General features: G+C 41.3%; 1 protein-coding gene across 4 annotated transcripts in view; it reads left to right on the top strand.

The window, feature by feature from the left end:
- The first annotated feature begins 8,636 nt into the window (after positions 1 to 8,636).
- Positions 8,637 to 26,527, top strand: part of LOC113020647 (protein sidekick-2-like) — an 85,153-nt gene continuing 67,262 nt past the window's right edge. For all 4 annotated transcript variants that reach the window (XM_026164798.1, XM_026164795.1, XM_026164796.1 and 1 more), the window contains exon 1: positions 8,637 to 9,097. In XM_026164798.1, coding sequence (XP_026020583.1) covers positions 8,941 to 9,097 — 157 coding nt within the window. In that variant the 5' untranslated portion in view covers positions 8,637 to 8,940. The remainder of the gene's footprint in view (positions 9,098 to 26,527) is intronic.

Raw genomic sequence — 26,527 nt, 5'->3', positions numbered from 1 at the left:
TTTATTCATTCCAAAACCAGTTTTGGTATGTGTTTGGGATAATTATTCTGTTGGAACACCAAGTGTTCAACAACCAAGTTTCAACCAAGTTTCAACCAAGTTTGGTGACTTTAGGTGAAGCTAAAGAGTTTAGATATAGCCCCTCAGTGTTTATTTCATTGGCTTTATGTAATGTAGCAGTACCACTGGCTGCAAAACAATGCCTTAGAGCATGATGCTACCACCACCATGCTTGGTGCAGAGTTCTTATGTTTGAAAGTGAGTACTGCCAGTGACTACCAGCAAATCCTTTTTATGCTGGCAAGGAGACATTATCAGTGGTAGTCAATTCTGATCACTAATGAGAAGTTAACAGGCCTTGGTGTTGTCAAGTTGAAAACATTGTAGAAGCTTAAGCAATGCTTATTAAAACATTTAAGTGAATGTATTTAAATGTATGTACCTGTGTACTCTGATAAATGGACTATATAGCAGTTTTCTACTCCACCTGAGCGCTCAAAATTACTTTGTACAATTAGCCTCATTTATCCAATCACCTTTGCTTTTTCTACAAGTGCTACTACAGTGCTTTCTATCTAACATTCACACATCCATACTTGGGGTCAGTATTTTGCCCAAGAGCACAAGGTTTTTATTTAGGAGAAGAAAAAGTAAACAAAAAATAATAATAAGATAAAATTGTCCAAGATCTGATCCCCTGACAGTGGTAACTCTCAATCTGAAACATTAAAGCTTAGCTTTGGGGAATAGATGGACTTAGTGTTAGACTTTTGAAGCTGCTGAAGCCCATAGGCATTCTTCCTGGAGGTTTGGATTTCTGTATAAACTGATGGAGGTTGTTGCATCATGAAGGGATAATATCTGACTTCCCTGTCTTATTCCTTGAGGAGAAAAATATATGTGAACCTGAAATGCACTCAGTCTATTCAATCTAAGACTATCGTCAAAAAGACAACCAGAAGCTTGCTTAGTGGTTAATGTTTAATGGACTTAAAGGACATGATTGCCCGTTGGCACTGAATCAAATTTATTGAGCAGCTATATTCGGTTCCAGGATGAAAGGTTTAGCTCCATACTCTAAATGACAAAATGACCTCTATCATAAGTGCATGTCTACTGAAGTTACTGCAGCTGTCCAATTTTAAACACGACATCTTGACGTCACAAGGACACCTATTATGTTTTTGACATAATCACTTCACAAGAGCTCTCTATGATTAGCTCTAGTGGCTTCTCTAATGAAAATGATGACTTGCTTTGTTAACCTTCTGTGGCTTTAACACTCAGATGTTAAACACTTCAGGACGTGGGCTGCATAATGAAAAAAAAAAGACAAAGAAATGAATATATACCTTTACCCCGAGCAGCTCCAACAAATCTCATCAGCTTTAATGCTGTTATAACTGGGTTACGGTTGGATGTACTTTACAGCTTACTTTGTTGTTGCTTTATGAAAATCAATACGTCAGTTTATGGCAAATCCAGCAAATGCCATCAATAAATTGTTAACGGGTCCTCTAATCTCTTGTGGCCAATTACATATTTTTTTAAAAAGTGTAAAGGAGCAATTTTTCAAGCTTCGTTTGCAGGACAAGATCTTGTAGCTAATGCTTTAATTTCCCACTATTGAGAATAATTTCCTGATTTGTGTCAGCAAATGCTCTCGCAAGACATCTGTGAGAATCATCTTTGTCATTACTCTGTCTAAACAAATGCTTGTATGTCAAGGCTGCATGCTGCATGATTTGTAAATTGTAAATATTTCTGACACTGGACAGCTCATGCAGCTGAGAATCTATTGTCTAACTTGCTGTGCTGCATAACAAAAAAATGAATCACCCCTAACCCCATTTACAATCTGATTGTGTTGACCAAAGGAAAGAAGAGATGCAGTGCATTTGAGCTGAATCCTAATTTCTGTGTACACAGAACCCTTTTTTATACTTCCTAGACAAATAAACCCCAAAGCCTAACCCTCAGGGGTGCACGCTATAGCGCTACAATATTCATTTACATTATACTAAAGTCAAATACCTGAAAACTACATAAATCACACTGTCACACTCAGGCTATTGTGGCAATTCAATTGGCTAAAGTTTAGCCAGCTTATGCGATATAATAGTATCTGTATGGTGCAATAATTCAAATCCATTGATCTGATTACAAGCATTCTCCCCCATAACTCACTGTGTGAAAATACAGCTAATGTATTCAGCCCGAGAAGACAATAGTTTCATCTCTGTGGGATCGACACAGCTGGGTCAAGCATGCTGTTTATGTTTTAAAATTCTGCCCATGCTTGCTGTGAATATACTAGTGCTGGTTTTGGTAATGGTTAGGTTTTAAAATCTGCGATTGTTGCCACTCTCCCTCCTGCATTGCTTACGGACAAATTGCAGCAATGCCAAGGTAATAATAAACACCTGGAAGCATGCACCAAAACCAGAGAGACTCTTAAAATGTTAACCAAAATATGGATTGTTCTCCGTTTAGATGCTGGGTTGCACAGGTATGCTGCAACAGCACCCTGCACACAGTGTTGTGACAGCTGCAGGGAAGAATTTCACATGCTAAAACCAGTGTGAAATCTTAAGAGACCTCTGGCTTCTATATCTTTATTCATCCCACCTAATCTTTAGTGTGCCCAGGGTATTTTATAATGCCATGATATACCATGGCAGGGTTTAAGGGCTCAAGGATTTAGCAGTGTGACGTGATCAGCCAACAGACAGAGTTGAGAACTAGTGGGAATGAGCATTATTTTGGTCTTTATGTAAAAAGCTGCTTTAATTACCCTCCAACAGCTGAAGATGAGAAACATGACTTCTATCAGCCCCAGATCTAAAATTATCAGGGATATACTTTCTAGTGTTTCTGTCACATTTTGTCTGTTTGTTTTTTTTTGTCTGTTTATTTTTCCATTATACACCAGCTGTTACTGTTTTCTGGGTCTCTTTTCTTATGCAATGAGGAGGATGATGTCATTATTATCGATTAGCTCATTTGATTTATTTAGTAGGAAGACCCATAATGCCTCAGCACAAAACAGTAAACATTGATTATTTCACTGAGTTTGTAGTGAAGTGAAATCAGTTTTCAGACTTTCTACATTTCGCAAAAAATAGATATAAAATAAAAATGTTGTTCTTCATAAGATGTCTGTTACAGCTCTAATATTATCAGCTGTACAGCTGGAGCTAACTAAGTGAGAGGGAGGACAGAAAAGGAAAAAAAAGAAAAGTCTACCAGCTTGGCTTTCTTTTGTAAGCAATTCATTCAAAACAAGGTCTTGTATGTGGGGAGCTGACACAATAAATTGCCTAAATCAGTGTGGTGAAGAGAGGAAGGTGGAATGGTTACGAATGTAAAGACAAAACTTAGCAACAAATTTATGAAAATTATTGTTTTGAAAGCAAAAAGCAATAAGGAGTTGTAGAGTGGCAGAAGGCAAAGTCATATTGTAACTGCTGGGCTCTACATTGCATCAAATGTGATGCACATGCATGTGTGTGGACACCGTTTTACGCATTTCTGTGAGTGTATAGTGGACAGAAATTGCTACTGGCAAAGCACAGAATCAATCCCAATAATGTTGCATCTCTTAGGTAGTCAAGTTTCTCAGACAACTTGAATGAAATGCACGCTTCACATCTACAGTCTAAGACATTCAATTTCCAGCTGCTTCTTGGGGCAGAATTCTGCACTGGAGGATCAATGCAAAATGACTGGAAAATTGCTAATGTTATTTACATCAAAGTGAGACTGGGGGAAAGCAATTACGGCACTGATTCAGTGCAATAATTTTAAGTGAGTTGTCCTTTGGGTAATAAAGGCAGAATATTTTGATTAAATTAATATTCAGAGACCTTCACAGTATTGTTTTTTTTTTTTTTTTTTATTATTACACATGAACTCAGATGACCTAACTTCATGCGTCCGCATTTCTTTTAGTTAATATTTATATATATATTTTTGCTTCAAATGATCTTTGTAAAACTCATTTGTTTTGGTGGAAGTCCAGAAAATAAAATGCATATACTGGGTTTTGCTGTGGTGAGAAAATAACAGTGTGACATAACAAATGATCCCTTTGCTGATGTCTTTTCTCAGATGCAGTTATGCATCTCGTAGCAGGAGTTTGGTTGTATTTTTCATGTTTCAATTTGCAGCTTTACCACCGTCTAAAGGAAAGAGCTGTGAGATGATCTGTTACAGAGCAGAAATCAGATTTTCTCTCTGAGGTACTATAGATGAGGTGTCAAGAATGATGCAGCAACATCGCACAGTGTACGTATTGTTTGCTGACACTTGTGGGAGAAGGCCTTTTCAAAAAGAAAGCCCATCCACGCTGCTAAATCAGCAACAGCAACACGTATATTCAGCATCTACAAATGAACACAGGTAATTAAGAACAAAGCTCACTCTTATTGCCTGTTCTTACTGTCCTTATCTTCAACGTTATGCTGCTTTGTTGCCCCTTGGGGATAAATAAAGTCTTCTGATTCTGATCCTGAAGAAAAAGTCTGATTGATTTTCTTGTTTATGAAGTAGAGTCCATTGTAACTGTAGTGTTTGTGCCCACAGATGCAAAAACTGGTATTTCGTGATCACTTTGTTCCCCTTTGCACCGTCATGCCTGCATATATAACTGAGGCAGCACAGAGTCAGTTTCAAATGAAGCTCATTTCAATCAAGCCATTTCAAAGCAGGCAAGCTGATGGAAAGAGAACAGCTTTCAAAAGTCTATGGTGCATTCCCTATCTCCCAGACCGAAGGAAGTACTTATTTAGTCGGGGTGCTTTATGAGAGTGCATTATCGTCGCAATTCGTCTGACGGTGAACTACAGTAACCTGCCAAGTGAATGCCAGAGACCGCGAAAAAAACATCTGCTACCGTGAATATGTTGAGCATCCAAATATCCTGGTGTTATAGGTTTTCTACAAGTATTCTATCACTGCAATTTTAGTGAATTCTACACAGCAAAGAGCAAGTGGCTTAATTCAAGCTCTGCTTTCAGGACTAGTGAGGAAATTACACTTGATTATAGGAAATTCTTGGAACAAGCTGACATCATTTATTATGGCTATAATAAATTAACATGGAGTAACTTGTTAAGAGAAATACTTTTGCGGTCTAAACACTCATCCAAGGTTGTCCAAGCTTTCAACTGTGGAGATTTTTTAAAAGTATTTATTATACAGGTTGTTCACTCTTTTTTTTTTTAATTGTGACGGTCATGGGCAAGGGAATCATTTTTTTTTTAAGTTTTAATAATAATTTCCAAAGTAGTTATCAAAGTGTTGTCTGGCGGACTCCAGGAGTCTGTGGCCTGTAAAGCGATCTGTGCAGAATTTGCTTGAAATCCCAGAACTGGGCTGTACCACTAAGAACTGCGCATAGGCGCACCGAACAAATAAGCATCATGTGCCCACAGCAGAAACTCTTCTTTTGTGATTGTGACACATCACTTCATTCTGTCATAAAATAACTCATCTTTTATGATAAAACACATGGTGTTGTTGCTTGTATCTTGGCTTATTGCTAGGAATGTCAGTCAGCCCACATCATCAATGAGGCTAAATCAAAACCATTGAAATCATTACGTTTGTAGCAGTGGTCCATGGAAAGATTTCTCCCTTATGATTGGTGCCTGGTGTACACTTGGATGAAGAAAAAATATGATACCCATTTTACATATACACTCACTGGCCACTTTCTTAGGTATACCTCTCCAACTCTATTTGTTAAAACAAATATTTAATCAGCCAGTCACGTGGCAGAAGCTCAATGCATTTAGGTAGACATGAACAAAAAAACTTGCTGAAGTTAAATTCAAGCATCAGAATGGGAAACAATGGTGATTTAAGTGATTTTGAATCTGTCATTGTTGTTGTTGGTGCCAAATGTACCTGTCTGTGTATTTCAGAAACTGCTGATCTTCTGGGATTTTGCCTCATGACCATCTCCACAGTTTAAAGAGTGTTCAGAAAAAGAGAAAATATCCATTGAGAGGCAGTTTTCTGAGTGGAAATATCCTGTTGATGCCAGAAGTCAGATTATAATAGCCCGACTGCTTCCAACTGATAGGAGGGCAACCATAAGTCAAAAAACAAAACAAAACACTTGTTACAACTCATCTTTAAGCAGATGGCTACAGCAGCAGAAGACCACACTAAATGCCACTCATTTCAGCTAAGAACAGGAAGCTGAGGCAACAATTTGCTCTGACTCACCAGAACTGGACAATGGAAGATGAAAGGAAAGAAGCTGCAGAGTCTGATGAGTCTTTGACATCTGGATAGAAGGATTGGAATTTGATGTAAATACTACCCTGCCTTGTATCAGTGGTTCAGGCTAATGTGGTGGATATTTTCTTGGCACACTCTGTGCCCCACAGTACAAGATGAGCATCACCAAACAACACCATAGCCTACCTGAGCATTGTCGCTGACCATGTCCACAGTGTACCCATTTTCTGATGGCTGCTTCCAGCAGTATAACAAACCGGTTTCTTGGACATGACAATGTCACTGTACTCAAATGGCCTCCACAGCCACCAGATCTCAGTCCAAAAGAGCTCCTTTGGGATGTGGTGGAAGACTAGTATCATAGATGTGGAGCCAACAAATTTGCAGCGATTGTGTGACGCGATCATGTCGCTATTGTCCAAAATTTCAGAAAGGTTTCCAGTACCTTGTCGAAGCTAAAGGGGACAAAAGGGGGTCGCCCTGGAATTAGGAAGGTGTATCTAAAGGTATATTCAGGTTGACATTAATTTTACTTGTCCTAACAGAATTACTTTTATTTAACAAATTAAAGAGTTAAATGCAGTTTTAAGATGTTTGTGTTCTATGTTTTGTGAAACACTGTTATACACCACGTGTCACTTGGCAAGTGAAAGTAGCTATTCTCAGTATGTGTTATGTATAAATGTCAACTACACAATACCTTATTGTTTGACACCAGCCTGTGGTGGCCCCCCCAGCGTGGCTTGTAGCATCAGGCAGTCTCTGTTTCGTCTGCTGCAGAACAGTTATAGAGATGGAGATAGAGCACCTGCCCTCGTGCCTGAGCACTGTTCCCAGCAGCTTGCTAATGTCAACCTGCCTGATACGCACAGCAGGGTGGGGGCTCCAAGACAGCAGCAATTTTCCACTGTATGCGAATGAGACTGGAGAGCAATCTGCTGGTCTAAGAGCCTCATAATCAGCACATCATTATCAGGAGGGGGTTGGTGCATGGGGTGGCAGCGGAGGAGAGAGGAAATAAAGGGAGGGAGCAATGGATGACACAAAATGAGCCTGTGGTAGCAATGAGACATTGTATTACATACGGGGGGGGGGGGGGGGGGGGGGGAATAGAGAATTTTAGAAGCATTAGAATAAAGGACAGTGAAGCAGATTCACAGCAAGACTATATAAAGCAGAGAGTACCACCTCTGTTTACACTTCAGCTGGGCTCTTTGAAAAGCAGCAGCGGGCTTTACTTAGCTCACCGTAGCTGGGATTTTCAGTTAGTGAGTATTAGTGCTGGTCTTCAAAACTCACAAAATCTAATGGGACACATACAGATATATTGTGACAGCTCTTTAAAGCTTACCTTGACCTGCATGCATTTTTCAGTGAGTTCAAAAGGAGCAAGGACAACAAAAGCTGATATCACAGCCCATATGTACTCTTCTCTGTTTCCAAAAGTGCCCACCATTTCTGTGTACTCAAACTTGCCTTTAATCCTTTGTCTGGTGATGGAGGAAGCATTCTGGTGGGCTGAGAATTCACAGATGGCAACAGCCTGCCATTCTTTTTGATCTCAGACTAATTCCTGAATCACATTTAATTGCTCAGGTGTTTTTGTTAGCTATTTCTTGTGCTATTCTTTAACGCCTTGGCTGCTTTTAACCTCACCATCAAGCCAGATTTAACTGGGACCAATGCAAAGTAAAGAGATTTACTGAGCGGCACCCATACCACTTTTAGACTGTGACCCAGTTTATTCTTCCTGCTTGGCAGTAAAAAAGAAAACATCCAAACAGAGCTATTTGGAAAAAGCTTTAGTTGCCATCAGGTAGTTTTGTAATCCGTGCTTTAGGTTTTAATGTGTCAACAATCAATCATAGCTGTCCAAATAGAAATCCCCTACCGCTTTTTGCCGCAAGGTGGCAATAGCGCACAGAGCACTTGGCCTGGCAATACTTGGCTCGGGTTGGGTGCACTGCTATAGTCTATGTGATGGGCAATTCATTTAAAAAATGACTGTCCTGTCAGAGGCCTTCCTTAATGGCAAACTCTGAGCAGCATATGGGTCTTTTTTTCTTTTCAGTGTTTAAGATGCAAAGAAATCTTGTTAACCTATATTTAGTCTATTCCCACTGTCAACAGCTCATACACAAAAGCACACGTACAAGCGAGTTAGTGTGAAACCTTACTGCCTGCCACCGGTCGCTAAAGTGCCTTGCTTAAGGACAGCTGTAGTGAGAATTGAGGCTGTTTAGAAAACAAATAAACAAATACCTGTTTTTTTATGTTGTTGTTGTTTGTTTATTTTAGTTAGGAGGGGCTAAAAACTGTCCATTGTATCACAAGAACTTGGGAGGCTGTGTGCAGTTTCGTCAGTCCCGTCATTCCCTGTTATTTATTTCACTGCTCTCTGTGATATATTCAGAGGCTATTCGGAGCAGTAAGAAGATGATGTCAATACTCTGTCTCGCACACTTGACAGCCGAGCAAATTCAATTGGACTGACTCCGCCTTGCTCATGCGGGACTTGTCCACAGGCTTTTCATACTACCGCGTGCCTATCTGATGCACGCCTGGTGCTCTCTGACGAAGTCTCCCCGTTCTCCTCCAGTCACTCAACCTCATCACCAGTGAGGAGCATTCTGACGCACAGGACCAACGGCAAACAGGACTCTTCCCGGGAGTGTGTGCCCACGGAGCAACATGTTCCCAGCGTGGAGACGGGGAAACCGCACCGGGAGCTCGACGGTACCACTGCGGACCATGACTACAGCTGGACGGACTGAACCGGTCGGACAGGTGTGGGTGTCCTGCTGGGTTCTGCTGCTGACGACTTGTGTCCTCGGCGCCAAGGCGCAAGGTAAGACGCGCAAGTCAGTGGTTTTTATTCACACCGGACTGCTGCTGTTAATAAAAGCAAAGAAGCGCGCAGGAAAGTCTGTGGGAGATGTAGGTATGTGACTAATGTCAGTCAAACAAAAACTGTGGCAAAACTGTGTGCGTTTTCAGTTGAAAAAGTCACATTTGTTACAGGACAACCACACTTCAATTCGTCACTCGTTAAATTAATTGCTTCAGACAACGCGTAAACTGTCGGGGTTTCTTCTCCACAACGTACCCCCACTGTGACCACGGGGCCACTCGACTGCTCCAAACGCTCAAGGAGAACCGCCTGGCTTCTCAAAAAGAAAAAGAAAGAATAAAAAAGTCGCTAATATTTAGAGTGTAATGTAGATATGTTTTGTCTTTGTGTCATAATAGCTGAAAAACACCAGGTGTCTGACTTAATATTCATGTCATAACGTGTTGTATTCCATGCTATAACTGCTTTACAATGTATTATTTATAAGATTAAGCCTCATAAAATCAATCGGTCCTGAAAACCTCAGAACATTTCACCGTTGCTGAAGTTTGATCTTCCCCATCCGCCTATAGGTAGTTCAGCAGATGCTGTTATTAACGTGCATGAATATGGCTTTGGGACAGTAATGCAAGGCCTTTGTTTGAAGGCTGTGCTGCTGTGCTGTGCCTCTTTTGGTCCTTTGTAGTCTCCCACTTAGAGAGTGTGTGAAAGTAACGGGCTTGACGCAAAATGAATCCATTACAAAATATGTGGTGTTCATTTCTTCCTTCCACAGTTAAAGATGTAAGGAGGCAGGGAGACTATATCTGCACTAATTAAACAATTACTGTGAACTGGTATGACTTCTCACTTTACATCTGTTCGTGGATGTCCTCTTGGCCAGTGAGAAGATAATGAGATCTATAGTAAAAACTAAATAAAGACAGAAAATCAGAGAGAGCATTTCCACCTTGCTTTCTAATTTCACAAATGGAAAAGCCAGTTATCACAAGAACGGAAGATAAGTTTCTAAATAATAAAATGTACTTTGTGGGCTCACTTGACTTTGAATTTCATTAGTAATCTGAGTATATTTGTATTGAATCGTGTTTAACCTTACTGTTGGAATTCAAACACAGGATCTTTTTTTGGACAGCAGGTCTCGCAGAAAGATTAATGTTTGACATACAGAGCCGTGAAGAATTTACTTCTATAGATCCCAAAGGATGAAGAAAGTCTTGTTTTGGAAGTTAGTTCATATGAGAAGTGGCTCTCCTATGCGCGCGCCATCTTATAATCACAATGCTCAGTGAATCAAAGTGCTAAAAGCAGCATAATCCCTTTGCTTGTTTGTCTTTGAACAGGTCGCATTGCTCTAAAGTGCTTCCAACCTTATCTGAAAAGAGTCTCAGGCGTCTCTTATTATGCAGAGCACAGTTCCTCTAACAGTTATTAGCATCCTTTTCTCAAACTAACATGCCTGGAGTCTGTGAGGATCTGTTGAGCGCTTCTAGGCTACTTGACAGGGCCATACCTTTTCTCCCCAAATGGACCTTTTTCTCATCTTTGCTGTTGGTATTCTGGCCCCTTGAATGTTCCCGGGTGTGCATTAGCATTGGTGAGAGATTCACTCTTCAGTCTGCCTACTCTTTCAATTGAGAAGGGCCTCCTCTATTGCGCACAATTGCTGCTTTTGGTTCTTTAGTGAAGATGCAGTCGCAGTCTTTGCAGGGGGTCATCTCAGCATCCAGAGAGGTCTTGTTTTTCTGAAGTTGGAAGCAGATCTCCTCCTCATGGGGAATCCTTGTTTGCAAATGAGTGGCAGTGCAACAGTGCCTCTGGATAAAGTTAGACATGCTGTAGTCATTCCCTGAGAGGGGAGAACCTCTGAGGATGTCATAAATTAGGTGACATAGATGCACGTGCTTTTCCCCAGGGAGCCATAGGTGGTGTGAACTTGTTTTTCAGCAAGTTCCTAGCAAGGCTCCAGCTGTGTTATAAAAGCTGGTTGCTTCAGTGCACAAGAGGATACATGATAGATCCATGGGGGAACCTTTCTACAGGCTGCTCTCAGCAAGCCATTTTAAGACTCATTTAGAGCCCCTCATCAAAATACCAAGTAAATTGATGTGAGTTTTTGTCTTCCCCTCTGTATCTCCTCATTTTCTCCTCAAAGCCCCTGCTGCTGAAATCTTTCTTGCAAGTGATTGTGTTTTTTATGTGCATCTTGTCGTGCATTTGTAAAAGTGTGTGTGTGCGTGTGTATGCTTAGTGGTGCTCATGTTCCTGTCTATTGAGCTTTAATCTAGATAGCAGCATTGACATTCTGCCAACCGGCAGCTGCTATAATTTTCTGGACGTACGTTATTATGCAGCTTGACAGCTGTCAGCCATTTCCAAATCTTTAAATCTTATGATAATCCACCATGCTTACAAAAAAAGCGTTTGTTTAAAACACTCTGAATCCTTGTGTGATTAAAACTCCCTGCTCTAATGCGGGCACCAGATCATAATTCATCTACATCAGTGACACACAACTACGCATGCATGCATGCAAAGTGCATCCACAGAAAGATACAAAAATCAATATGTACAAGATTACACAACTCCATCAAGAGAAATATAATACAGTTTTAATGGAATCAAAGTCATCTTCCCACAAAGACGGATGACAGACCTGTTCGTCTGCACCCACACATACAACCCTCCATCACAAATAATAGAAAGCTCAATCTGTTTCGCATGTAGCTCCATAACAGTAGACCTGCATAGTCCCATTGTTTCGACATTGGCCTCTGGCATCTGATTTTGTGATATGACAATAGATCATGAGATCTATCGGTGACAAAATCACAGCATATTCCAAAACCTGAAGCTCTTTGGATTGTGTTGGGAGTCCTATATGTGGCTTGGTGATTTGGGAGTGCTGTAACTTCTCAGCTGCCATTGTATAATTGCACGGTGTACATATTTATGACATATGTATCTCCCTGTTTGGTGAAATGCAGTTAATTAAACATGTTGACTGCTCCTGAGAGCTAACAGCTGCTGAAATTTGGACTAAATGCTTGTTTACTTCTCAATTTGGCTCATGCCAGGAGAGACCTGCTAGTGGCTTGCACAGCCTCAGGTGAAATGTGGCGGCAGCCTTACGACTTCCAAATCAAACAGCTGCCTTTTTTTTCTTGCCTTCATCTCTGTTTTTTTTTTTTTGTTTTTTTGGGTGGGGGTGCTTTTTGTTTCTGTTGCCACAGGAGGCTTTATCCTCCAAGATAGAACATATCACAGCTTAACTGGGGGGGGGGGAATGAAATGGTGCTTTCGAATGACTGAATGAAAAAGACAGACTTTTTTCCTTCTAAATTAAGGGTAATATTTTCCCCCAAAAAAGAAAAAAAGGAAATACAAATGCCTCAAATGGGTTTAAGTGTGACAAATGATTACAATCAAGTTTATTGTTGAAGAACAATGGGGCTGTTGTGCTGTCAACGCTTTTTAGCTTCAGGAAGCCTTTAATTGGCTCAGTCGAGCAGCAAAACTGTGTTTATAGTTCATAAAGGAAATGTAATCAAATTAACTTGTACTGCAGGGTTTTGGCATTCGCCCCTTGCCCAGTAATTGCCATTTGCCCAAAGGGCTATGGAAATGGCTATTTGCATGCAGGAAATAGTCTTATCTCCTTCCATGTGTGTGCTATGCTGATGTCTGCCTATCAGCATAGCAGAAATCAATACTTTCTATGAAGAATGAAGGTTTTTGGGTTTTTTTGCTTTTTTTTGCTTTGTGAATGTTTGGGACTTAGTGTGAGCCTGAGAATACAAGATGTGGAAGAACCTGTGGGATCTTCACTCAACAAAATTGTGTTATCCAGATTGATTCGTTACCCACAGAGAGTCCTTCTTGTCTTACTGAGTCAAAAATACAGTTTGGGCAAGGTATAGGGTACTCAAATTAAATTTTTCAATAATAACGGCATTGATCTGGAGGCAAGCTCTTCTTTTGGGGCCCATTTTAATCACATAGCTGAGAGTAGTTTCACTTCCATGTCTCCTTGTTTACAAATGAGACTTGGAGGGTGGAGTGCTGCAGGGGAAAACAGGCAAATTCTTCACATATTAATTCTCCTGGCTAAACGTCTAATCAATTTGACACAAGGCTGAAAGGCACCTCAACTATCAACAACAACAACAAAAAATGTCTCAAAAAAGGCCCTGAGCTGGGACGTAAGCTCAAAGAGGATGTGACCTTGAATGCTAAAGGGAGGGGAATGTGAAGGGGCACTTTTTGGTTAATTTGTGTAATATCATTTTGAAAAGGCAGCAGGATGTTGTGCATGCGTCTTCATCAAAGTATTATTGTAAGGAGCCATATGAAAGCCTTTAAAATTGTGTCAATACTTTTGTCCAGGGAAAAGAGAGATTGTACTTACCGACTATTCTTGGACCATACATCTGCCTTCAAGCCCCCAAGCTGTTCCATGTAAACATTTAAACAACACAAAGGCAACTCAAGGAAAACCATGGTGAGAAACAATGCTTTTTACAGCATAATGTGCTCACTGAATCTCTGCTCTCATCCAGCGTGCCCCTCCTGGGGACTGGTGAGTGTATTCTTGTGTTGTGAATAAAATGGCAAAAGAGACAAAGACATAGAGAAATGGAGGAAAAAAACTGTGGCGAGGCGGGGGTGGCGGGTACATTTTTTTCCTCCTGTCCTCATAAAAACAACTGGCGGTACAAGTATCTATTTTCTGTGTCCGTTCACATGAACGACTTCACATCTTGACATTCTGCTCCATTCTTGTCCTGACTTCAAACCAAGCCAATAACGGCGCTACTACCAGCTGTGAGTCCCTGCAGTAAGTGATGACATGAATAGGCACGCCGATATTGCTGTTAAACTTGGTACAGACACCCAGAGTCTGCTGAACAACAAGCTCCTCAACATATGAAGCTAAAGAGGTCCGAAAGAGTGTGTATATTCCTGTCTTTGCTTCCAGTGCATTTTTTTGTTTCCAATGAAAGCTGTGTTTTTCAGGTGATATAGGCACCTTTCCTTTTATTCTTCTTGCTTCGACCATGTATGAATGCAGGGTCAGTTGGTAGCTTTTAAGATTAGGCTTAAAACGTTTTTGTTTTTGATAAAGCGTATCCTCCCTAAGTTACACTACAGTAGGTCTAGATTATTGGGGGATTCCCAGGATGCATTGAGTGTTTCGTTTTCACTCACCTTTTCCCACTCTCTGTGTTTATACACCACTTTGCATTTAATCATTAGTTATTATTAATCTCTGGCTCTTTTCCGGAGGGGCAAATGGCTTCCCCTCCCTGAGTCTGACTCTGCTGGAGGTTTTTCCTGTTAAAAGGGAGTTTTTCTTTCCCACTGTCGACAAGGAGTTGGGGGGTGTCATTTGATTGTTGGAATTTTCTTTGTATTATTGTAGGGTCTTTACTTTGCAATATGAAGTGCTTTGAGGCAGCTGCTTTTGTGACTTGGGGCTATATAAATAAAAGTGAATTGAACTGGTTGGGCAGACTAGTCCAAGGCAAGGTTTTGTCTGTAAAGAAGGAGTCTCAGTGTTCCCCAATCGCAGGGCTGAGTTTGCTGCTCTGCTTCGCAGCAGTCTTACCAGACCCACTGGTGGGCTGAGAAAATGTATCTTCATGCCTTGTGCTCATTATTGATTAGGGCCAGAGCTGCTCCTCATTCGCCATTGTCCCGTTCTTTGACACATGGGATTTCACTTTGTGGCTGATTTTTCTTTTTTTCTTACACCTGCCATTTTGCACTTCTCCAAGATAGTAGGGAGCTCAACATCAGGTCCTCCCCCCTCCCCCCCCCCTCTCATGTCATGGCTTGACAGTACTCCACCTTCACTAAAAAACAAATGGTGTGCTAGAGAGTATCTCTCTTGCATCAGGGGTATCATTGCAGATGTTAAAGCATGGAACAGCCAAAGGCATCAACTGAGATAAATCTACAGAAACTCATACCTACCATCACATCCAGCAGAGCTTTTGTGTTTGTTGATAAGGAATTCTGAGCTGGTAGGCATGGCAGAGTGGAGCAGGTTGTCATTGTAGTATGACGGCACTTTAATGTACATATATCTTTGATCGGCGTCCTTGCCTGTGACATCAGCAGAGTGTCTCATAAGAAGTGTGATGGTGACAGGCACTGACAGTGGTACTGCTGGCTTCTTCTCTATGGCTTGTGTCACATCTGGATTCTCTTTTCTTGGCCCCTCAGTACAAGCCACAAAAGCGCTTCAGGTGCAAGACTAAAAGCATAAGAAGGGGTTCAACTTCAGATGAAAGCTGAGACAAATGCTGTTTACTCCTTTTAAGGAAGGTTGCATGTAGGTAGATATAGTCACACCTAAAATACAAACTTCAACGTGATCAAGTCCTGGATAAATATGTTTTTGCTGCCATTTTTCCTGAATATATTAAGTGATATTGTGTTTGACCATGTCCTTGATCATTGCTTTTTCATTTATCTGCCAAGGCAAGCAATGCCTGGTAAAACCTTACAGTACTTAATCAAAATACACACAATGAACAAAGCCTCCGGAAAAAAAGGTGGCCTGAGAGTTTGACTGTGTGAATGATACAAATTATGCAAGTGTACCGTACATACAAAATCAATACAGCCTGGCAGCTCCTATTGAAATTGGCAAATTGAGAAACTTGTGGTATTCATTCTTTTACATGCTTACAGGATTAATGGGCGCAGAGCCATGGAGAGCCAGTGTTTGACAATGAAGCATGAATCTGCCAATACGCAAATCGAGTTGGCCATGTGTTTCTGCCTGGAATGATTTAGGATCAGTTTGGGAGAGCTCCTCAGAGGTTAAGTGGGAAGTCTGTGGTGCACTGCACCTCTAAAAGCAACCAATACTGACAAGGATGAAAGAGATCCTGCGTAGATACATTTGCCTATTTATTTTAATTTCAAAGGCAGCTTGAAAGAGGAATCCAATAAAGTGTCTTTATTGCTTTAATGCATGTTAGCAGATGCACAAGCATGCACACGGCAAAAGTGTGCAAGTATGCTAATAACCAAACACATTTCCTTATTCAAACACATGCATTGACACAAATACATGTAGATTGTTTCATTATCGCTAAATAGAGCTTTCTCAAAAGACCAGTATTTGAATGCTACTTTCGGCACAACTAATGAAAGTGGGGCACAGCCATGGTGTCTCGTGTGAATAGACAAAATCAGAATCAGCTTTTTCAGTGTGAGGCGTCATGTTCTGATGGTCCTCTGTGCAAAATACTTTCCAATTTAACCTGTCTCATTGCCATGTCGCAGTCACTGCCAGCTGCAGTGAGGTGGAGGAGAAAGAGGAACAGAGAGAGAAATGAATATTACTAAGGATGTTGATGCTGGGTGGGGTATTGATGGAGGAAAGAAAGGAGAGCGCTGCATCAGTGGGGCAGAGATTGCTGTGGTGTACAGTAGCACAAATCCTAAATTCTGTGCAGATCCGACGGTAGCTAGGAAACAGCTGACAGTAAAATGGGGGGATCAAAGGGATTAGTGTGCCCAGTTTGAGCCCAAACAGTAACCCTTCCACTTCTCCTACTGCCAGCCTTTTTATACATTTACTGTTGTATTTCAGCACTTTACTCGGCTGATTAGACACAACCAATTTCTGGTTATCCCCCATGAGTCTAATTTTTTAATTTGGAATCACCCTTTTACACACTCTTTAGGTTTTGCGTACTCTCACAGACAGCTAATATTTATGAAAAGGTCACGGTTTCAATTTTAGATGAGGAGCAGGCTGAATGGACTCTTGCACACGCATGCACATGCACATCCGTAGACATAAACACACAAACAGAAAGAGGCTACACTAAAATACAAATGCCTACACGCAAGTAATCCAGACAAAACAAAGACATTGCATCTGAAGGAAAAGGATGCACATGTCAGACGCAATCAGTGCTGCCTTTTGTGATCTGAGTGAGATTTCCTGTCACTGGGGCTTGAGACGCAGCCTGTTTAATTCTGCAGGGGACTACCATATCCCAGATGCCTCGGTCACTGTCTCCTCTTGTCTCAAAGCCAGAGTGAAGTAGCTAAACAAATGGGCCCCAGTGTGCCCTATTGGGGACATGCACTGTACTGCACCAGCAGGTCTTCTGACAAAATTGGACGTCTGTCTCTACACTGGAGACTCTGCAACCTCTTGTATGCACTATGGGCTGAGACAGAGCTTCACTCAAGAGAGTAAAGCCAAATCAGATTTGCATCACATACGACACATATGATAGCTCAAAACTGATTTGTGATGCCCGAATTAACCGAAAGCATTACTGCAGCAACAAAAGAAGGGCTGGCTATTGTTGTCCCTCTTAGTGAGTAGATTGTACACGTGGAGGCCTCGGGCTACATTTCCACATCACTGTCCCCAAATCTTTTGTCAAACTGCTGGTCAAGCTGTTTGAATTTGTAAGTGGTGGTGGGGTGGGTGTGCTTTCAAAGAATAACTTCCTCATTCGGTGAAAAAAATGTTTGAGCACATATTTTATTGTAACAATACTGGACATGCTCCTTGCCTGTGGCACCTACAAAAATGGGGAAGTCAGCTGGATTGTATCAGTTAAATGAAGTTGCTCTGGCCAACATGGAATTCAGTAAGTAGTCTTGATTTCCATTTCTGTGATCACTCAAGGGGTTGTCATTATTAGATTAGTGAGCAAATTGTGAGAAGAAATGACCAGTCAAAAATGTGTTCTCTTAGTCTTTGTTACACCAATCTCCAGATGCTTTAGAATGAATATGCTTGCTCTGTTAGGGGAGGAAAGCTGCAACTTAATTGTCAAGCAAAGAAACAGAAAGGAACAAAGGTAGTGTAACAATAGGTTTGCATGATACATGAGTACAGGATGTAGAGCTGCTAGAACTGTATCCATCACTGTTGCACAGCAAGTACCTTTCTGCTTTTATGTTCCTTTGTGGGCTTTGCTCTTGATGTTCCAATTTTATTACTGAATGTTGCTTTATTACTGTGTATGTTAAAGTGGACCTAGTCTTGGCCTTACTGCATTAGTGAGAAATAGGGAAAAAGGAAAAAAAAGACATGATAAGGGAAACTACAGAGGGAACATTTACCCTACCAGCCTTCTTGCAAACAGACTGCAGAGCTGACATATGCAAACTCAAAGGGTGGCGGTGTTTAAAAGCTTTAATCACACCACTGCTCAGAGCCCAATGTGGCGTTCCTCGCTGCATCATTGAAAGCCTGTTTTATTTATGTTGTCCAGAGTGAAGTACAGTGGAGTAATGGGGGGTGTGGGGGGATGGGTGTGTGTGTGTGTGTGGGGGGGGGGGGGGGGGGTGCATTGTGCTGTTGATTTAAAGCAAGGTGGAGCAGAAACAATGGCCATGAAAAAAACATGGCAAGGCTGTGAGAAGCAGCCCACTTCCATCACTTAGGAATGCACAGTGCCCATAATGGTGCAAGAAAAAAATGCATGGGCGGCATACAGAAGAGCATCCGCAAATGAGTCTTCATGTAAACTTTATTTTATTTCAAAAAGTACAGTCGTGTCGGTCTAACCGGGAGAGCCGATTTTCCCAGCTAGTGCAGCGAAGGATCATGCGCTCATCATGTGCCCTATGTGGCGCATACAAGCCAATCAAGCCAAAGTGTGGAGTCTTTGAGCAAGCGTTTGAAGTTTTGTGCGAGCCTAATGCCTAATTGCTCTCATTAGCAGCCAGCGTTCACACAGTTATTCTGCACAATTAACCGGCTGCCACAAAGATGTCATGACGCAGAATATTGCGGTGGGTCAAGGGGAAAAAAAGGCTGTAATTAATTCTCACTTAAATTAATGATTTCATATTTCAAAGGCTTTTACAATAGCATTTTTTGGTGTGATTCCCTGAGGGAAAACCACTGAGTGGTTTTTTTTTGTGTCATCTGGAAGTGAGGAAGTGTGCATAGGTGATGGAAATCAGTAGCCATTGTTGTTTGACAGTAGGCACCTTTGCAGTGATTGCCTGTGTTATTAATTTGTGCGATGAGAGGAGGCAGGCTCCTCCAGCCTCTGATGGTTACGCACCGCATTAAAGAACTGCTGCTATGAATGACACTCAGGACTAATGAATATGAATACATTTATAAAAATAGGCACAGGCTCCCCTCTCATTGCAGATTGGGAGTGACAGTCACATTGGCTGGGCATGGTTGATGAGAGAGGGAACCGGTGCCCCTGGAGATGGAAGATGTTGCAGGGATCAGACAAACAGCCACACACACACACACACACACACAGGTGAATGCCCCGGCATGATCATACTTAAAAAGGCTCCAACATTTAAGAAAGACACGCTTGTCATTTCATTGTTATTTCACGATAGTGTTTACTCACTGGATGCAAACAAACCCATGTATCAAGCATCTCTCTACCTCGCTGTTATATCACTGAAATTATAATTATCACAGCATCCATCATAGCTTATGCCTCCATTTGTGCACGATGTCACTGCACAAAAGATCGGTTAATATTATGTGTGAAATATTGAGCAGTTGGGAGGCTTGAAAGAGGATTTCTTTTACTTTTGAAAATCCACAGGTGTTGCATTGTTAGCTTGTGATTTATGCTGCACAAACAACACATTTACATTGCCTGTCAACCAACTTATAGATTATATCCTGTGGAAACAAAGTGCAGCAATTTATTGTCATTACCGCACGATTCATTTCTTTGAGATTGACTTTGGGGACATGAAGATATGTTAATTTATCTCTCTGTGGTTTGGCATTTAAGCACAGTCATTACCGTACATGCCCATTAATAATGAACCACTGTTAACTCAACATGAGCGTTCATATTGCATCCAGTATATAAAGCAAGGAGAAAGGCTTTCAGTTCTGCACTTGGCTTTTTTGCTGCAGCTGCTTGAAGCAGATTTTTTTTTAATTCTCAGTATGAAATGTATTTTATTTTTCTTTTCATCACTATCAAAAGCTCTGTCTGTCAGTCTTCCCATCCTAAACACATAAGAGAAACTGAATAGTGTGTGCTTCCCTTTACACAGATGAGAGGTATGACAAACAAGGATATGCAAATGCTTTCATCTGTTTCACTTGGTTGGCAACTATTTTAATTGATTAATTGAAGATGTTTATTTGATTGGTTGCGGCTTAATAATTCAAGATGTTATCTGTCAAGCTGTTCAATTTAGATGCAACAGCGTGACTGTTTCCCCCTCATCAATAAGAGTTAATGTCCTTATTTTTTTCCATTTTTGAAGCACAGGCAGAACCGATTCCTCAAAGATTTGTGAAGGACTTTGATTGAGATAAGTAGGATATTCATTGCCATTGACAGACGTAACCTTGGTGAGTGTTCTTTGGCAAGCACTTGAGGAGCATGGCAGGCTTTCAGTGTCGGACACTGGGCATGACTGACATCATGGTGCTAACCTTGGGCCAGGTTCCTGTAGAGAAGTGGTTCAGTATTTAAGGCCCAGAAAAAACTCATTGAGCAACTGACTTAACTGGGTTAGACTGCACCAATGGATGCAAGCCATCAAGTTGAACTAATTAACAGCCAAAACAACCTTGGGAGCTGCAAACAACAGTGTAATTGCAGCATTTGCTCACCCTTCTACATTCATTCCCCAAATATTTTCTGCTGTATGTTTTAGGTGTTGTGCTACTCAGTTCATTCCTTTTTGCTCTTGAGCAACAGTTACTTCTTTCTGTTTCTCTCTCATCAGCTGAAATAAGGTTAGAAGTTCTTTTTCATCACATTCTTTCTGCTGAAAATTGGAGGATCATAACAGAAAGAAGAAAAAAAACAATATCTGTTGTCCCAGAAAAAAAACCACACACATTGGTTTGCAGGGTTGTAAAGAGAGCGAAGAAAAGAGCAGATGCAAAACCAATCTTAGAGAAATGCTCATCACTTAGGATGCCTACAACGACTCTGCTTATTGGGGCGACTCACTTATTTACTTGTTATTTCTATGTCGGCATGTCTGTGTTGATGGTACTGCCCTAGAAAGTGAATGTTTGTGCTTCTGAAACATGTTCACATAAATCAAAAACAGCAAAAAAGGAATTACTCAAAAGGGAGACTCATCAAATTCTGTCAGATTTGAACTCTCATACCACTGAGCCCCAGGGATTCTGTTTGATTTCCTCTCGATTCAGCAATGCTGCGATTTTCTTCTGAGGGTAGTTTGGCGTGAGCTGCTACTGGGGGTCAGGGGCCAATTCAGCCTTATTGAATAATAAATAAATAGAAATGTGTTCCGGTCGTAGCTGATCCCTGTTGTTTCTTCTCCTCTCGCTTCCCTGGGCGGATAGACAGCAGCTGGAGCCTTGTATTCTCTGTAATGGCCTGTATATATGCAGGGTTTCATATTTCAATCACCAGCACGGCAGTAGAAATTGGTGCTTTAGGATGAAGTTGAAATTGGAAAGTGGCTATCGTGTCTGCATGAGGAAACACATTTGAATCCCAGTGGAGAAGGTGCTTGGCAGCTGCATCTGGAACACAAGCGGACAAGTTCTTAGCATGGGGAGTTTAAGGTGGAGCCACAAGTGCTTCGGTTCCTCGCAAGCCATAGAAAAATCATTTTTCAGTGGAGATTGCTTCAGGGACACGTGATTTGAGGAAGTCTTTCATAATAGCACCATAATCAGTGATTCATCATTCAAAATGTTATTAAGCCATAAGTGATGTATTAGATTCTGATGATGTAGATGTACAATCACACCGTTAAATGCCACAGAGCTGTCTGTTCATGGCAATAAGATACATGTATTAATTTGTGCTTTAAATTTATTGGCTATAAAGTCATGTATGGAATGCTATGTGCATTTAAGAGATTTTAGTAGTTGTGCTGTGGCACCATCTGAAGAGATTTACCTTTTGCTGTCACTTATTTCTGTTCCTCACACACTCTCCTCTCTGCTACATTAACTGAATATTCATTATGTGGCTAATAGTGGAGCCTTTGAAGAGGAATGATCATATTTAATTTTCTCGCCTGAGAAGGAACAAGTCAGTGAGGAGAGAGCGTAGGAGAAGAGTGTATGGGAAAGATAAAGGCGAGGGAGAAGGAGAATTAGATCAAGCGATGAATGGAGCAGCACTGGGGCATTGAGTTTGGGACATATGGAGGGAGGTGAGATGAGTCTACAGATTACAATATGATTATGTCACCCTACCTGCCTGCATTAAATTGACCTACACCTGCATCTCATAACTTTCCTAACTCTTAATGCAAGTAGAGTGTATCAGGGTGCATTATTCTCTCACCTACAAGAGTCCCCTTGGAAGAAGGGGATCTTTCTCCTTTACTTTTTTTCTTTTACTCTTTGCAAGAGACGGATCAGATTATGAGAGGGGGGAAAAAAACCTCAACCAGTGGCCGCAGTGGTATTTCTTCGCTCCAGCAGCTTCGGTCCCCGGCTGTGTTTATCGCTTTATCGATTACCATCACAAGGCAGTAATTTGCCAGGACTTGCAGGGACATGATTAAAGATCCGCTAGCGATGCATGGTGGCTCAAGTTGGTGCCAGGGTGTCATGTTGATGAACACATGCTGACATACATACACGCGTACACACACACACACACACACACACTACTACATTGGTAAGCAGAGAGTACTTGAAGGAGGAGGTGTAGGGTGCATTGCTGTCATAGACATCAATGGCTTTAAATCTCCTGAGCTAACCTTTTAATGCTCTCAGATCCTTGTGGCTGGCTGGATAATTGATTGTGTTTGGTCTAATGGGATTAAGAGGCAGTAGTGGCCTTGGGCTGGACATAGTGGCAGTGATGGCAGCGTTGGTAGTGGATTGGAAGATGCTAGATAGGGGCATATAAAGTGAATGAAGTGTGGATGGAATTGAGGGAGCGATATCCTTCGAAGAGTGAGCATGTGAGGAAGAGAGGGAGACAGAAAGAGAGTGAGACAAAGAGGGGCAGGATGGAGACAGAAAAGCATCACTTTTGAAAAGGATTGAGAGAACAGAGAATAAAAAAAACAGGGTGTATAGATAGCTGCAGGTTTGCTTCTCAGTCCATCCCTAATTAGCTGTACGAGAAAACCAGGGAGCTGATGGTATCCCCAAGTGAAAAGCTTGTTAGCGTAAGAGATGCTATCTGCTGGCTATTGGTTTTGGCTGTGTTTTGCTCACTGGGTGACTCACTGGGTCTACGCTGTTCAGCAAGATGAAAGCAATGGGAAAATAAGAGCCAAGGTGGTGAGACCCATCCCCCTCTTATCACCTGGGACAAAGCCTGTCCCATCCTAACATATCAACAGCACTGTGCTTTCGCTTCATCCTTTACACCAGAGCTTGTTGGAGTGTGTCAGTTTGCTAGCCCCCTCTTTCTACTCTGAATTATTTTTAACTTTCCTTCACACTTGGGATGAGATAAAAGCACAAGTTTGTGTGGGAGAGTAGTCAGGGATGAGGCTGCAGTTAGTAAATTTTTGCTGGAGTTCTCCCTGACTTGTCGCTCAGTATATTGCAGCTGTTGTACTGTGTGTGGCCATATCATGAGCGCACATTAAGCAGCACGAAGCTGTCATCAGTGGGTTCATTTTTTCTTAAATACCTACCCTGTCTCTAGTACAAAACACGTGCGTCACCTCTTTCAAACTATGGCACATATACGTCAAGGCAGAACCTCACAGTAAAAAGGTTAACGGGGTCTGCCATTGCTGGATTGTTGGATCTATTCATAAGTCCAGCCAGCCAGACCATGCAACAGATCCAGGTTTTGTCTCCAGTGAATAGAGAGGCCGCTGCAGCCCACCGGCCCTTTATAGTGGGCCAGATTTCCACTTGGGCTCGGAATATGCCAGGTCAGGATAAATGTTGCCATTTTTACCAGCTTCCTCTGGCACGAGTAGTAATGCTGAAATGTGTCATTGTGTGCACGTGTCTATGTGTATGTCGGTGACAGTACAAGTGTTAGTTAATGAGAGGCAAACAGAGAGTGGAGAGCACAGCAGAGAACAAAGGGAGGGTATGAGAAAAGACAGATGATAAATCTGGTGTGCATAGAGTAGGCTGTATGTGTCTGCTCATGTTCTGGTAGGAATAAGAGAGATTATGAGTAACTGCACAGCACATGAAAAATCACCCTGCATGTTTGTGAGTTAGAGAAAATGTGTCACTCTGACCTGGCTCTGTGCTTATTCTTGTCAAGGAGACGACAGGTGATGGGTTGCTATGGTTACCCTGAGTAGGGGTAGGGTTGGAATGAATGTTTTTTTGTGCGATGCCCTCACAATTTCACGGTAAGAACTTTTTTTTACGCCTCACATGTTCTAGTTTTGTTTAGGTGATAAGGTGATATTGTAGCGCCATATGGGTGCAGCAGGTGTTACTAGTAGGTGTGTGCCAGTCTGTGCACATAGTGGGTGTTAGAAAGAGCTATCAGTCAGACCCTTTCTCGCTCCATAGAGACTTCCCAGAGAGCTGTGTTGCCCCTACAAGGGCCAGATGCTGCCTTGGTGAGCTCTGCTGCCCTCTTTCCTCTCTTCCCTCATTCCGCAGCCTGTTTCCCCCACAGCTCTAAATCTCTTTAATTCCATCATCTGTTGCCCATTGAGGGCAGCAATTTAGTCTTTACGCAGCATTTTAGTGTGCTATTAAAAAATCTGTGAGGTTGGTGGCCAGGCCCTCAAGCAGAGAGGTGGGCAGTCTTCAGTGTGTGTTTCTGCGCTCTAACCTCTGCACTGCTGTCTCCAGGGACACATTTAACCATAAAGATAGTATTGCAACAGCTCAGTCCGGACACATAGAATACATTACATCTCCTGCATCACCACTGCAGCCATGCCATGACTACAGTATGATTGTCTCCACATCATTCATGCATCCCGGTAACCACAGAGGCACAGCAAAAGTAGTTTTCAGGTGTTATTTTTCTTCTCTTTTGCATTTAATTGTCTTACATGTGTGAAAGTTAGTCACTGGACACAGTCTTTGAGCTCTATTATATGACATCTGACCTTAAACAAAATATGGGCAGGAAGGTTATAAGTATTGCTGCATGGATGCTAGTTTTATGCAATTTCCAACAATTCAGTGATTGGAAACGGTCTGTGCAGAGTTAATGACTTCCCTATCTCCCAGATGGAATGCAACACCCACACTCAAAACAATGACAGAACAATAACTTGCAAAATAATTGTCTCACAGTATTACCACTATGAATTGTTTACATCATTACAGCAACAGCACTATTGTCTAACCTGAAACTGCCCAAGCTTAATAAGCTGGCAGTATTGAGTCAGGGGTCTCCAGAGGTCAAATTTCACTGATTTGCTACAACTAATGGGGAGTTGGATGAACTGGTGTTGGTGCTCTGGCAAGCCACTCATCTTCTATGAGGTGAGAGAAAGGCTGTGTCCTTAGCAGACCTGACACTAAGAGTGATTGGCTTCTCTTAATCAGTGGAGTGCCTTGCAGCAGCAGGGAGTCCCTGTCCTTGGCGCACACCTAACCTGCCCCACTGCCCTGCTGCCCAACTCAATTTGTGACTTCCCTTGAGTAAGAGGGTGTTTGCAATTTCTCAGTCAAGTTTAACTACTGGAAGAGACAGCTATAATCCGAAATGCTAAAAATAAATATTTTATAGTGTGGTGGTTAACACGTTACCTGGGCAAGTGAAAGATCGCAGGTTTGATTCCAGCTGGAGATAAAAGTTGTCTTTGGGGTTCTATCAGGAAGGGCTTCCAGTGTAACACTCTATCAAAACCAAGCATGTGAAGCTAAAAGCTGTGGTGAACAGTAGCGTTTTTTTATTCGCTAAGACTTGATGCCATTTAGGCAGTTCATTCCACAAAAAGTCACCATGTGGTATCACAGCAGGTTTTTTTTTTGTTTGTTTTTACAGCACAATAATGCTACAATTAAGGATGCTAAAGATTTTTTTTTAAGTCACAAATCCCTATAAAAATAAATGCTGATGAAAAACAAAATAATAATAATGAAACAGAATAACAGAAATTATTGATGGAAAAGGAGCGGGCTGAATCTTTTCTTTATTACACCTCTATTATTTATATTGCATATTCTAAATGTCAATATTTTTAATAACAGATTTAATCAAAACAGAGAACAAAGGAAATGACAAATTAAGAATAAATAAATAAACAAAGGGAAAAAATGTTTCATAAACAGTGATAATTATTCTTAAATTTCATATTTGCTTACTCCTGGATATTATTAGATTTTTCCTATCTTAATTCCTTGTCAGAGCCATTCATCATTTTTTAAATTTAAGATCTCTTTTTATGATAATAAAATAATAATAACAATGATCTCATTCTATGTAATAGTACAATAGTCTTAGACATTTTTCAATATTTCATTGTTTATTTGAGCTTTCCAACATAATTTATGATCACTTATCCTGCTCAACATGATCCTTTTTGTTGTACTTT

The sequence above is a fragment of the Astatotilapia calliptera genome, chromosome 4, assembly GCF_900246225.1.
Source record: "Astatotilapia calliptera chromosome 4, fAstCal1.2, whole genome shotgun sequence".
Lineage (NCBI taxonomy): Eukaryota > Metazoa > Chordata > Actinopteri > Cichliformes > Cichlidae > Astatotilapia > Astatotilapia calliptera.
This window is presented reverse-complemented; position numbering and strand designations above follow the sequence as displayed.